This window comes from Mus pahari, chromosome 14 (genome assembly GCF_900095145.1).
Source record: "Mus pahari chromosome 14, PAHARI_EIJ_v1.1, whole genome shotgun sequence".
Taxonomy (NCBI): domain Eukaryota; kingdom Metazoa; phylum Chordata; class Mammalia; order Rodentia; family Muridae; genus Mus; species Mus pahari.
Genome location: NC_034603.1, coordinates 77,537,425 through 77,551,907, shown reverse-complemented (window position 1 = coordinate 77,551,907; position 14,483 = coordinate 77,537,425). Strand labels below are relative to the sequence as shown.

The window sequence follows — 14,483 nt, the reverse complement described above, 5'->3', positions numbered from 1 at the left end:
GATGGTGAGCAGCCCCATAGTGAGTAAGGAAACAGGATGGTGAGCAGCCTCATAGTGAGTAAGGAAGTGGTGACCTTGTCAAGAGCATCTTGAGTGGTGTGGCCAAGAGTGCAGTCGAGCTGTGTGCAGTCGAGCTGTGTAGTGTGTGACGAGACAGTGAGCTGGGAATTTTATGACTGAAGCTTAGCACGTATTCAACGTCAGTAGATGATGCCAAAGAGTGTAAGAATTCCATTTTTGTTCCACACCACTTCCAGATATGTGCTATAATGTTGATGTGTCTTAGTTTTTGATCTTTCTAATTCAAACATTCCAAAATGGTTTTTTGTTTGTTTACTCTTATTGGCAAAAAGATTATAGTGTATTTACACAGCAGCCGCAGGAGGAAGAAACAGATTCAAAATCTTTTGATGAAATGGAACAGAGCTTACTTATTCTTTCTGAAACGAAAGCTTCTTTAGTGAGCACCATGAGCCTTTGGAAGCAGCAAGTGTCTACAATAGCAAAGTTTCATTTCCTCTCATTGAAACGAGAAAGCAAATCAGTGCGTTCTGTGTAAGTATGATCTTCATTCTCCTGAAAACCTGTCTTTTTCAGGTTGCAAATAGAATTTGCTATCCAAACATTTAAATAATGACATGAACACAGCTTTGTAGTTCGGAAAGATTAAATGACAGTTTCATAGTCACAGTAATTTTGTTACATGTTCATGGTACTTTAATCTTTTCTATTCATTCTTATCATTTATCTGTCTGTCTGTCTATCTGCCTGCCTGTCTGCCTGCCTGTCTGTCTGTCTGTCTATAAATCTAATCTAATCTAATCCAGTCTAGCTGAGACAGTCCCACTCTAGAGAACTGGCTAGCATGAAACTCACTCTGTAGACCAGGCTGGCCTCCCCCTCACCTAAATCCCCGTCTCTGCCTCCCAAATGCTGAGATTAAAGATGTGTGCTATTATGCTCAGCTCTACCCTTTTTTCCTAAACTGGCTTTGTCTCATCTTTAAAATGATGAAGTGACAAGTAATACTATCTATTTAATGTCTAATTTTTGAGTTATTGTCATTACATTTAAATTTTTATTTTGAATTTATATAATTTTATAATTTTTCCATCCATTAAGTTTTGTAATTGTTTTTAGTAAATAGCAAGAAAGTTAAATTTATCTCTATTTATTAGATGAAGAAAGTGGAAGCATAAAGAAAGTTATATAGCTAGTAGACTCAGGATGTAAAGAATTAGCTACATAATTTTTCTCCCAGTTAATGTTTTTTCTCCTCAGTCTAAGAATGACTTATGGAAAATAGCATCCTGCTTTCGTGTACCATATGTCTCTCTTTTTAGAACTAAAATGATTGTAGGAATAAAATTTAATAATAAGAACATTCTGACATGTCTGACATATTCTGGAGTTACCTTAGGCTTTGACCAAGTTCATCTAGTATAAAGCAGATGCTGGTGAGGTATCTGGCTGTCGCAGTATCAGTTGTCCTGAAAAGATACTCAAATCAGCATGTTTTAATTTATTTAGTTGCACATCACTTTGTTAAAGCATTCTCTGAAAAACTAAATTCAGATTGCTGTAATAAAATCCTCTGGACTGACTACTTCTGGAGGTTGGAAGTCGGCGATCAGCATGGTGGGGCTTTTCTTTCCTTGAAGAGAGCTCCCGTCTCCTTGCATGCCTTAGGGCTTTCTTTCTGTGTTTGCAGAGCAGCATACTAGCAGGCATTTGGCGGTGTCACCTTTGTAAGGGTGCTAACCCTGTTATAAGGGTCATATCTAATTTGGATTGCTTCCCAGAGTTCCCGTCTTTAGATATCACCAGATTAAGGATTAGGGCTGCGTTCTGTAAATTTGAGGGGACATAAGCACTGAGTTAAAAACGAAATATATTCGTCGGGTCAATTTTGGTAGTAGATTTTTAGGAAGGTTTTATTTTTCTTTGCTTTTTGTTCTTGTTTTATTGTTTTGTAATTGAGTGTTGAATCTATACTAATATTAATGAAGACATCTAATAGATTTGTATGTTAATGTATATTAAGCTGTATTATTTTTTTCTTTCAGGTTGCTTCTGCTTTTAATTTTTTTTGCAGTTCAGATTTTTATGTTTTTGGTCCATCATTTTTTTAAAAATGCTGTGGTCCCCATCAAACTCGTTCCAGACTTGTATTTCCTAAAGCCTGGAGATAAACCTCATAAATACAAAACAAGCCTGCTGCTTCAAAATTCTACTGGTGAGAGTGTGTGAAGGTCTGTGAATGTGTGTTGGCTGTGGACGGGGTGAGGGCTAAATGGAGGTCAGAGACTGGGCTTTTAGACCTTTAAAGATAAAGCAAGCGCGGCCCATAATTGTAAAATCTAAAGTAAATATTTACCTATTGCTATTGAATGATAATAGAAATAAAGTTTTGGTTTAAGTGTAACTGATCATTTTTTAAAATTTCTAATTAATACTATTTGTAGTTATTAAATTCTTTTTAAAAACGGCAACTACTGGCATGTTTTTATCTCAAAGTTCATGATGGGCTTAATGAATTTGAGAGTGTATAAGATTTTCCTAAGCAAGAATTTATAGTATATAGTATTTACACATATTCACTGGGATGCTAAAAATTCATCAAGAATTAATTATAAATTAAAATGTAAGCCCTGGGCCGGGCAGTGGTGGCACATGCTTGTAATCCCAGCACTTGGGAGGCAGAGGCAGGTGGATTTCTGAGTTCGAGGCCAGGTTGGTCTACAGAGTGAGTTCCAGGACAGCCTGGACTACACAGAGAAACCCTGTCTCGAACCCCCCCCCCCAAAAAAAAAAGTAAGCCTTACTTACAAATAAATATCTACACCCAACCTGGAGCGGGTGATATGTCTTCAATCCAAGCACTAGGGAGGCAGAGGTAGGTGGACATCTGTGAGTTCCAGGCCAGCAAGCTTGGTTAGCAGAGCAAGTTCTAAGACATCCAAAGCTAGAAACCCTGTCTTGAAAAACCAAAACCAAAAAACAGCACCAACCCCCCCAAACAAACAAGCAACCCCCCAAAAAACACAAAACAAACTACACCTGAATATGAATATCTTAAGTTTGAAGTTAATAATTTTGTATTTACTATTTCTATTCTTGCTATATAATAGACAAAAGATGTTTTTATTCTTATGGACTTGAGCTCATTTTAAATTAAAATTCTAAGTTTTTAAAATATTAAAACTTAGTAAAGAATTAATCATTCATGATCAGCTTTCCTATAACATCTGTTTACATAAATAGTCCGTAGACAATTATAGAAACTATTGTGTAGTCATTACAGTTAAAATACGGTGCTGAATGTGATATACAACATTAATGTTTTCTGGGAAAGATGCATTTAGCATGGAAAAATTTCTCTAATTCAAAAATATTTTACAGTTTACTTTTTTCACTTAGAAATCTTGTCTTCACTTTAAAATGTATATTATATTACTAAAATATACTTTTGTGAAATCTCATACTTTTCAGTTTTTATGCATATATAAAAATAATATATGTATCTCAAATCTTTCTGTTGTGATTTCATTTTTTTATCTGTAGAAATTCTAGCATCTTCATTGTTTGTCTCTTCTATTACTTTCCATAGTATTGTTTCTTGGTTTTGGATCCACATGCCATTGCTGGTCCAAAATGAAGTGTATGGATGCATATACATACACATGTATATATAAGAAATATGTATAATAATGCATGAACACATACTAAATATTTTCTTACCCTTCTTCGAGAGCATAAATTCCATGGTTACTCCACTTGTAGTGTAGCTGTTTTCTCGAGTACATAGCCACTCTGGTAAAGTGGAGAGACCAGGTAAAGTCCTGGTGAGGAGAAAATTTTGTGTCGAAAGCACCATTCTTTATGACATCCAGGACTGGCACTCGGTCTGCCCTGTCATTCTGTTCAGTTACCGAGAGTGTTTGGCTTTGTGAGCTTTGGGTTTCTGAGAATCACGGTCATTGTGTTTTGATTGCTGGCTTTTGTGATGGTAGAGCAGGACCTCTCCTCATCAGACATGATGCTATACTATTAAACACAACGAGGAGTCAAGCCATTGGGGGAGGCATTTAAAGAATGTAGGTAGAAAACTGGTTTTTCTGTTTGGCTACTTTGGTATAATTAAAATTACTAAATAGATTATTTTTACTTTTTAGTCAAATTTCATGATAACTTTATACTAATATTACTAATATTTTTGTAGGCAGCAGGTAAAATTTATACTTATACAATACTGTGTGCCAGGTTCTGTTTAAAGCTCTGTGTGTGTGTTCAGTCACTTAATTGGCATAATTGCTGTGCTTACAAGATAGTTATACTTCTCCTTGGCAGAGGAGCAAACAAAGATCTCGTATTGTAGCTTGCTTGAGGGACATGCAGTGTAGTTGATAGAACTTGTATTTGACTCTTGGCCAGCTGGCTATTGAGCTGGTTTTTATTATTCTTATTCTCTAATTCCAGACTCAGATATCAATGATCTTATTGAGTTTTTCGCACATCAGAACATAATGGTGGCCATGTTTAATGACAGTGACTATGTGTCTGCTGCTCCTCACAGTGCGGCTCTCAATGTGCTGCGTTCAGAAAAGGTAAGAGTGCCAGTGTGCATCCTCCTGTCACAGTATAAGGTACTGACATGGTTGCTCTGAGGTCAGTTGGCTGAACTATTACTGCTTTTATAAGTAATGATATATTAGTTTGTGATAGCTTTTATGCCCTGGTAAGTGACCAGGAAGCATTTTATTTTATTTTTACATTATATTTCTGCTTAAAATATCTGAATATTGCAAGCGAGGTTATCTTTAGCTATCACTATTTTTCTATCACTTGTTGAGGCATTTTTTTCACAATATCGAGTAAAATTTATAAATTAAACAATTAATCCAATAAGGTTAGTTAGCAAGAAAAGTTTGGTCCTTAGCAATATTAGTATACTTACGCCAAGTACGTAATAATTCTTTTTTTTTTTTTTTTTTGAATTGTAGGACTATGTTTTTTCTGCTGTTTTCAACAGTACTATGGTTTATTCTTTACCAGTAATGATGAACATCATTAGTAACTACTACCTTTATCATTTAAATGTGACTGAAGCTATCCAGATCTGGAGTACCCCATTCACTCAAGTAAGCAAACATACAGAAAGACGCATTTATCTGTGAAAATCTCTTAGTGTTAAAAATTGAGGTGGGGAGTTTAGGAGTCTCCAAGATTACTTGGCTTCAAGATCAGAGCAACTTTATGTGGTGCTGATAGGTTTGTGAAACCGTGATATATTAATTGTAGACAAAACTGAACATTGTTTAGTATTTTGTGTATGTGTGTGTGTAATCTAGTTAGTGAGATATTAAATGACATCTTGAGAAGTCACTTAGACAAACAATTTTAGCTAAAGAATCAAAATGTTGAAGATTAGAGACAATAAGACAGTGATGTACTATTTCTGTATCATGTGATTAAAAAAGTGACAAGAGCCAGGGTGCTTATTAGACACGTGGCTTCTGTTTTAAGGCAAAGTGCCTTCTGTTTCCCAAGTGTACCATCTTACATAGACAGGGTAGGGACGAGTCCAGGATTTACTCTTCTAACGCTTGTTTACCTAGCATGTGCAAGACACTGGTTCAGTCTCTAGAGTGATGGCCAGGGTGGAGGAGGACAGAGAAATGGACTTGTTGAGGGTAGGGGATAATACAAAAAGCAAGCTTAGTCTCGGGCATTTGGATTTCAGCTCCTTACTTGGACTGCCTGAGAAAAATGAGCTGATTCCTTGACTCCTGATGGTGACAAGGGTCATGGAGCTAGAGGAGCTAAAGTCACTTTTGTCTGGGAGTTCTTGATTCCTTAGGAAAATAAGCCTAGATATAGCTCTTCCCAAGGGAAAAATGGAGGGATCAAGGTCCTATTTGATGTAGTCATGAAAGTATTCACACAGTCAATGAAAAGCACCAAATGCCATTCTTAGGCATTTCTTATTCCATCTGGCCACTGGTGACTATACTGTGTATCACACATGTTAATTAGTGGCAGGGTTGCTAGAGTAGTCCAACACTCTTGCTAATAAACCTGTTATTCATACATACTGCGATGGTAGATATCGTAATGGCTTAGGTCTTAAGAGATTTAAATGCTCTTTCAGGATGCTCCAAGGAATTCTAAAGTGATCCTCAGATGCATTTTCTATTTTGTATTTGTCTTTCAGGAAATTACTGACATTGTTTTTAAAGTTGAGCTATATTTTCAAGCAGCTTTGCTTGGAATCATTGTTACTGCAATGCCACCTTACTTTGCCATGGAAAATGCAGAGAATCATAAGGTAAATTGGTTATATAAAAATGACAGTTATTAGGTTCTGTCAAGCTTGAGGACCCGAGTTCAACCCCTGGAACCCACATCATGGAAGGAAGAACTGATGGCTCTAAATTTTCCTCCCATAGCCACATGTGCTGTGCACATGGGGACACAGATAAGTGAATGGAAAGAAATGGGTTTTCAATCTAGCTAAAATAAATAAATAACTAGGAGCTGCAAAGATACCTCAGCAATTAAGAGCGCTTGCTTTCCAGTTCACTTCTGAGCACCCACATAGTTGCTCCTGTGACTCTAGTTCCAGGGAATGCTGTGCTCTCTTATGCCCTCCATTGTCTCCTTCATGCATGTGGTACCATAAACTCACACATACACACATATATACGTGAATGAGTATGTATCTTGAAAAACAAAAATATTGGGGCTCAGCAATTAAGAGTACTGGCTGCTCTTCCAGAGGTCCTGAGTTCAATTCCCAGCAACCACATGGGGGCCTCCCAAACAATTATAGTGGGGTCTAATGCCCTCTTCTGGTGTGTCTGAAGACGTGACAGTGTACTCATATACATAAAATAAATCTTAAAAAAATTACACATATCAATTCCTGCTAGTAAGAAGAGTTATATAAAAATAAGCTGTTTGCCTCATAGACAACTTTAGGAATATTCAATTTAAAGAGTGTCTTAGTTCTATTGCTATGATAAAGCACCATGACCAAAAGCAACTAGTGGTGGGGAGAACTGGTTTATATTCCAGGTAATAGTCCATCACTAAGGGAAGCTGGCAAGGCACTCAAGCAGATCAAAGGAACATAAAGGCGGGAACAGAAGAGACGTTAGAAAGGGAAGCAACTTACTGGCTTGCTCCGGGCTTGCTTACGCTATTAACCTGTTCTCTGTTTTTGTGATTTTTGTATATCAAGAGTATATAAATGTTATTACAGATACATTTCTGGGGGATTGACTATTTTTACTACTGTAACTTCCTAGTGCTTTCTTGAAATTCATGACATTTGTGTCAGGAGACTTGATAGTCTATTTTCTTTTATTACCGAGAACTATTTCAAGGTATGGGTGTATTATAGTTTGTATAACCATTACTTGTTTAAAAACACCTGGCCGGGCGGTGGTGGCTCACTCCTTTAATCCCAGCACTTGAGAGGCAGAGGCAGGTAGATCTCTGCGTTCGAGGCCAGCCTGGTCTACAAAGTGAGTTCCAGGGCAGCCAAGGCTACACAGAGAAACCCTGTCTCAAAACAAAACAAAACAAAACAAAACAAAACAAAACAAAACAAACAAACAAAAACATCTGGACTTCTGCTAGGTTTCACTAATCTGAATACAGTTGGCTATGAATGTTTTCATATGGGTGTGTGGATGAATACTAGTGTTTCCTTATACGTATGTCTGTGCACGGCATGCCTGCAATACTCACAGATGCCCAAAGAGGGCCTCAGATTCCCTGAGACTGGAGTTACAGATGGTTGTGAGCCTCCACATGGGTGTTGGGAATGGAAGCTTGGACCTTTGGAAGAACAGTCAGTGATTTTAACCTCTGAGCCATCTCTAGCTGCCCCTCTTCCTTCTCTAATCTTTGTTTCTTGTATCCCATCTCTCTGTGTTCTGATCTTTGATATAACTCCGAGTTAATATGAGCAGATAGTTTTAGAAGTGGTACAGATCAAATGAATAGTAAGTATCATTAGGTATGAGGACTTGGGGAAGGTTTTTACAAAATGTAAGTACAGAGAACATGAGAAGGAAAACTGTTTAAGAATTAACACACATGAAATGTCAGTATGAAAACATGCGCTTATGTAGTAGGCAATTATTTTAAAAGTATTTAAAATGTTTTCAAATGTATTTTCTTTGCACAAAGTTGCACACATAATCTGAAGTTCTGTGCACATCTAGAGGATGTTAGGCAGCTGTTTCAGTGCTGCCTTTACCAGTGTTGTTATTAACGGTAGACTCTGAGCATGAGAACCCTTTTCCATTTAAACAGATCTTCACTCACATCTTCACAGTCTCATATGACTCTGTCTGGCCACTCATTGATGACATGCCCACCATTTCTGTGTTACCTTTTATTTTATTTTATTCTGATTCTTAAAACTTTGCTGACATTTTGAAATCTCATAAATGAACCCAAGGGCTAAAATGAATGTGTGGAAAGTTACTTTTCTTATTTTGTTGATTAAAATGAAAGTTCTACAATAATTGACTTGTTTTTTATTTACAAAATGTTTAAGATTTTAATATTTTTTCTCTCCTTTTTAGATCAAAGCTTATACTCAACTTAAACTTTCGGGTCTTTTGCCATCAGCCTATTGGGTTGGACAAGCTGTTGTGGATATTCCCTTGTTTTTTGTTGTTCTGATTTTGATGCTGGGAAGTTTATTTGCATTTCATCACGGACTGTATTTTAATCCTGTAAAATTTCTTGCTGTGGTAAGTTTACATCAGTTGTGTTCATGGTCTTTATAGGTAAATATTTCTTAAAATCTATTTACATAAGGCTATTTGACAGCTGTAGGTTGAATAACATGTGTATTAGCTTTATAAAACACAATGAAGCAAATGGGTTTTATTGTATATGGTACATTTAATTCAATTTATATTACAAGTTCATATTTATTTTTAAATAAAAAAGCAAATTATCATTTAAAAATAACTCTGTAAAGCTGTTGTGGTCTTTCTAGTAGACTAACTAGTTGCTTACATCAGGCACCTAAATATAGCCACCCTTCCATGTTTCACACCTGAATATTTTACAAGAAAGGAATTGGCTTTTTAAAAAAGACTTGATTTAATTAATATGAATGGGGGTGGGTATGTATGTGTGTGGATATGTGTATGTGTGTGTATATGTGTGTTGCCGGTGTAGGCAGGGGTCATAGAGGGTGTCATATCCCTCAGAGCTAGCGTTACCAGCATATGCAGTTTGCCTGTCGTGTTACAAGAGTGCCGGAATCTGCGCTCCAGTTCTCAGTTTCCTAGTTCTTAAGCAGTGGGCCATAGCGGGAGCCCAGGGAAAGAAACTCCTTTCTCCTAATTTTTAAGTTTGTGTGAAAATGTGAAAGAAATGAATAACTGACATTTGTAATCTGTGGAAGTGTTTAATTAAGAATCCTTTGGTAGTGGCTTTTAGTAGAAACAAAACAAAACAACACAGAGCCACATATGAGGATGCTGGATGCAAACCTCATTTTGTTAGTGATCATTTGTATTTGATGCATTAACTCCCACCCACCCTGTAAAATAAACCTAGTAGGTATATTAAAGCCAGGGGTGGTAGTGTTCACCTTTAATCCCAGCACTTGAAAGACAGAGACAGCCAGATCTCTGTGAGTTTGGGGCCAGCCTGGTCTGTGTGGTGAGTTCCAGGCTAGCCAGGACTGCATTGTGAAACCCTGTCTCGAACAAAACAGAAAACTCCAACTAAAACAAGCAAGCAAACAAACAGTTATACTGAGTATGATGTGTTCAAATGGTTGCTAAGTGTGAGAGAGCTGGCCCAACAATTAAAATCATTTTGTTACTATTGCAGAGGACTTGGGGTCAGTTCCCAACACCAACATGGTGGCTCACAGTCATGCATAACTCCAATTCAAAGGGATCTGATGCCCTCTTCCGACCTTCATGAACACTTGTCATGCACACGGTACATACACATGCAAGCAGGCAACACACTTCATGTGTTAAAGTAAATACATCTAAAACGTTGTAAGGAATGGCTGCTAGTATTTGAGAGATAGATAGTTGTAACTAGCTGTAATGGAGTTTAATGCTGAAATAATGAGAGAGCATTTTACTTGATATAAAAAAATTACAAATAATGTTCAGCTTAAATTACTTGGAGTTGCTTAAAACATTAAAAGCATGATTTTTATTGGCTTAATAGAGTTGTAGATTGTAATTGTTTAAATACCCACAGTGTCAGTTTTGGGAATGATTTGTTAAAAATGAAATTTGATAAATGAAATTACTTAATGTTTTACTATTGCTGTGATTTTTATATTGTTGTTAAGTACTCCTTACAGAGCCACATGTGTCTGATTTGCAGGTATTTTGCCTCATTGGTTATGTTCCCTCGGTCATTCTGTTCACGTACATAGCTTCGTTCACCTTCAAGAAAATTTTAAATACCAAGGAATTTTGGTCATTTATCTATTCTGTGGTAAGTCACACATTTATATTATTTCAGTTTTTCAGATCAGCTCATGGAGAAGTCAGGCACACTGGTGCTGGAGCACAGGGTGCAGAGTATCTTCTGTAAGTGAAGTGTCTACAGGTAGAACTGGCAGCGTTTTCTGTGGGCACCTTGATCTTCCACCTCTCTCTGCAGGATGCTGCTCAGGATGCTTACAGCCAACAATGATGTCAGGGTGCTGCTGCTTCCTGGCTTAGGGCCATCTCTGGCTGGCTGATGGTTTATTTGAGGATCAAAAGCCTAGTTGGATGTTGAGGCACAATTTGTAAGTAAATTTATACGTGACGTCACATACTTTGTCACCTGTTTTCTCCTGTTTCCTCTTTAGACTGCATTGGTTTGTGTCGCAGTCACGGAAATTACTTTCTTTCTGGAATATGCAGTTACAGCTGTTTTTCATTACACCTTCTGTGTAGCCATCCCAATCTACCCACTCCTGGGTTGTCTGATTTCTTTCATAAAGGTACGTCTAGTGGATGTTTCAGAGAGTCTGGAGTCTAAATATATATTTCATAATCTTTAATGTCTTGGTTCTTGTACTGAAAATAGTAAAAAAAGTCAGATTACCTGCTCCTGCTTGAAATCAGCACAGGGATTTAAATAGCAGGTCTTTTCAAGTATGACTTCAGGCTGTCAGGAGAAAAGCTACAGTCATCACATGGTTTCTGATGCTCAATTCAATATAGTCTGGTATATGATCTGGCTTCAGTCAGTTTTATATTTAGGAATTCCTCAGGGATTAAGTAATGTATTATATATTAAGTGATAAGAGAATTGGAAAATGATGAGAGAAGTATAAGAGATACCCTCTCCCAGGAAAACATAAAGGAAAAAAATCAGATTAACTGTGAGCATAGATAAATCATTTCCACTTTATTAGGAAAAAATAAGTAGTTGGTAGGAGTAGGGGTGACTATGAGCAAACTATATTGTATGATATTCTCAAGGAATTAATAAGCATTTTAATTAAGTAGCCAGTAAATTTATACTTTATGATTGCTGAATAATTTTTTCCCACTTTAGTTTAGTACGTTTGACTATGCTTGCTCCCAGAAATATTTTTGGCAAGAAAGATTTTAAGTTAGATATAACATAAGATATAGCTTATTAATAGGAACAACTTATTTATAGAGATCACAATTTATGACTAAAATAATTAATATTTTAAATCCAAATATTTGTGCATATACATTATAAAACTGTTTTGTTGTAGGGTTCTTGGAAGAATATACCAAAAAATGAGAATACCTACAATCCATGGGATAGACTTTTAGTTGCTGCAATCATGGTAAGAAACAACAAAAGATATTCTTGTGTGTTTGTGTGTCCTCATAAGAGTATTAGTGGGGCTGGGGGGATGGTTCAGTGGTTAAGAGCAATGGCTGCTTTTCCAGAGGACCAAGGATCAGTTGCTGCCCACAATTACATAGTGCCTTACATATGGAGTCGTTGGTTTGATCCTGAGCGCAGTCACAGCCAACTATGATGATGCACTCCTAGGATCCCAGCACTTAGTAGGTGGAGGCAGGCCTCTCGGAAGCATGAAGTCATCCCCAGGCTCCATAGTGAATGAGAAAAGAATGACTTGGTTGTCTGTGCTTTGATTATTTTTAGTTTTTGTCCTGTTAGGTATAGGACAAGTCCATAAATTAAGTGTATTAATGCTAGTGAGTCTGCATTTTGTGGTAATACCTTTTATTTTCCAACAACTATCTTCATTTCAACATATTTGGCTTTTCCATGTCTTTCTGTTTTAATAAAATGGGCTTCCTCCGAGGAAGAACATAGCCTTTTGTTGTTTGCGAGACAAAGCTCAGGTTGGCCTTGGTCTTAGGGTCCTTCTGCCTAAGTTCCTTAGTGTTGAGATGAAAAGCCAGTGATAGATTCCCAGCTAAGTTTTTATCTTGATTATATTTTGTAAAACTGATAATAAATGAATTTTTAGGGGCAGAAAATATAAGAAAAATTATTTTATGGAAAACAACATTACTTTGTTAGTATTACAGTATATGACTGGGGTTACTGTTAGTAGAATAATAAAAGCTCTGTGTCCGTGAAGCCCCAAGTTCAACCTCAAGCACCAAGAAACTAAATAAGACAAACTACTTTTAAATGTCTTTATTGTGACAAACATAAAACAGTTGGAGTGCCCCCATCTGGTTATAGTAAAGAATCTGAGCTATGCAGTCTTGGTTCTGTAGGGAAAGAGAAGGTGATTTAGGCCTAAGCTGTTACCTGCTTTTCCTTAGCCCTACCTGCAGTGTGTACTGTGGATTTTCCTCTTACAACACTATGAGAAAAAACACGGAGGCAGATCTATAAGAAAGGATCCATTTTTCAGGTTAGTTAACTTTTTTAAACCTAAGTATTATAGTTTTGATAAATTTATAGAATTACGATTATCATTTTAAACATCAATATAATTTTAAACAATTCCAGCACTTCAGAGTAACAGTATCTATTAATAGCCACTTTCCTACATACTTTCCCACGCCTTTAAGCCCTATGCAACCACTAATCTCCTATATTTATGAAGTTTGCCTGTTCTGAACATTATATATTACTGGAGTTATATATAGAATATAGTCATTTTTTTGGTTTCATTCTTATGTTCAGTATAATATTTTTCTTTTTTTTACAAACTAAACAATACATAGTGTCCTTCAAATGGTTACTTGCATGTTCATTCTGAATATTTATGTAATACATATAAACATTTGTTTAAGAAAAATTATAAGATATATTTGAAATTTGATCCATTGAAGACTGTGGTTCTATTAAGTACTTTAAGTGAACTTAAGTTGTATAGTTATCTTCAATTTACTGTACTGGGCACATTAATGTTTAAAGAAATCAGATTGTTAGGATGTGAATTATCCATTTCTTATTATACTAGTATTTATTTTGTTTGTTTGTGGGTATACATAAGCCACAGCATGCACGTGGCACTCAGAGGACAGCTAGCAGAAGCTCCCTCAGCCATGTGAGGCTCAGGGATTGACTTTAGGTCATGAGGCTTGGCAGCGGACACCTTCTGCTGAGCTGTCTCACTGGCTCAGTAGGAACTGCTCTGCAAATTCTTATGTACTCATACAGTCTTATAGTTAGCAATGCTTCTTTAACTTTTTAAAATTTCATTTTGACAAATAACATTGTGATCACTTTTTTATATACTTGTTGTCATTTTAATGTCTTCTGAGAGAAATGCCTATTTCTATTAAAAATTTCTGTTAACATTTTAAAAATTGGTTTCATTGTATTTATATTATTGAGTTGTAACATTTTTTAATGTGTTTTGTATATGGCTATGTGACTTCCAAGTACTTTCTCCAAAATTACATATCTTTACTAGGTTAATTTAAACTGAAAGAATTATTACTTAGTGAAACATATTGATAATAAACAAGGCTGCAGCTTCTCGTCTGTAACCCTCACACTTCTGTATTGTGAATTTTAATGTATATAAACACTGCACAGTTAGTGTGCATTGCTTTCTAGCGCTCGTGTTTGATTGGCAGGGTGTTAATGCATATGAAACCCTGCACACTTTAGATAATCAGTAGTCCTCTAGCTTTTTTAGTTCTTGCATTAGAATATGAATGTATAAACCCTGGGTAGCTCAGATGAGCGTGTGATGCTAAGTTCTGCATTCCCTTCCGCACCGAGGCGCTCAGGTCTGCCTCTCCTTACTCTGCCTCTCCCTAGTCCTGCTGATGTTTGTGGAGAAGATTGCTATATCCACAGACCCGTCTTTCTAATACCTCAACTCTGGTTTTCTGATCTGCACCGCACTCACCCACTGAACTTATGTCAGGCCATGTACCAGCTTTTAATTTTATAGTACTTTGATTTTTAAATTATAATTACATCACTTTCCCCTTACCCCTCCATCCCCTGTCATGCATCCTCTTGCTCTCTCTCAATTTCATTACTTCTTTATATTTAATTAT

At 36.5% G+C, this 14,483-nt stretch overlaps 1 protein-coding gene across 3 annotated transcripts in view; it reads left to right on the top strand.

Moving 5' to 3' along the window:
• The window catches only part of Abca5 (ATP binding cassette subfamily A member 5), a 67,591-nt gene that overhangs the window by 37,716 nt on the left and 15,392 nt on the right, over positions 1 to 14,483 (top strand). For all 3 annotated transcript variants that reach the window (XM_021211625.1, XM_029546171.1, XM_029546170.1), the window contains exons 19-28: positions 354 to 555; positions 2,067 to 2,236; positions 4,480 to 4,607; positions 5,004 to 5,141; positions 6,215 to 6,328; positions 8,601 to 8,771; positions 10,387 to 10,500; positions 10,862 to 10,996; positions 11,747 to 11,821; positions 12,783 to 12,874. In XM_021211625.1, the coding sequence (XP_021067284.1) occupies positions 354 to 555; positions 2,067 to 2,236; positions 4,480 to 4,607; positions 5,004 to 5,141; positions 6,215 to 6,328; positions 8,601 to 8,771; positions 10,387 to 10,500; positions 10,862 to 10,996; positions 11,747 to 11,821; positions 12,783 to 12,874 (1,339 nt within the window). The remainder of the gene's footprint in view (positions 1 to 353; positions 556 to 2,066; positions 2,237 to 4,479; positions 4,608 to 5,003; positions 5,142 to 6,214; positions 6,329 to 8,600; positions 8,772 to 10,386; positions 10,501 to 10,861; positions 10,997 to 11,746; positions 11,822 to 12,782; positions 12,875 to 14,483) is intronic.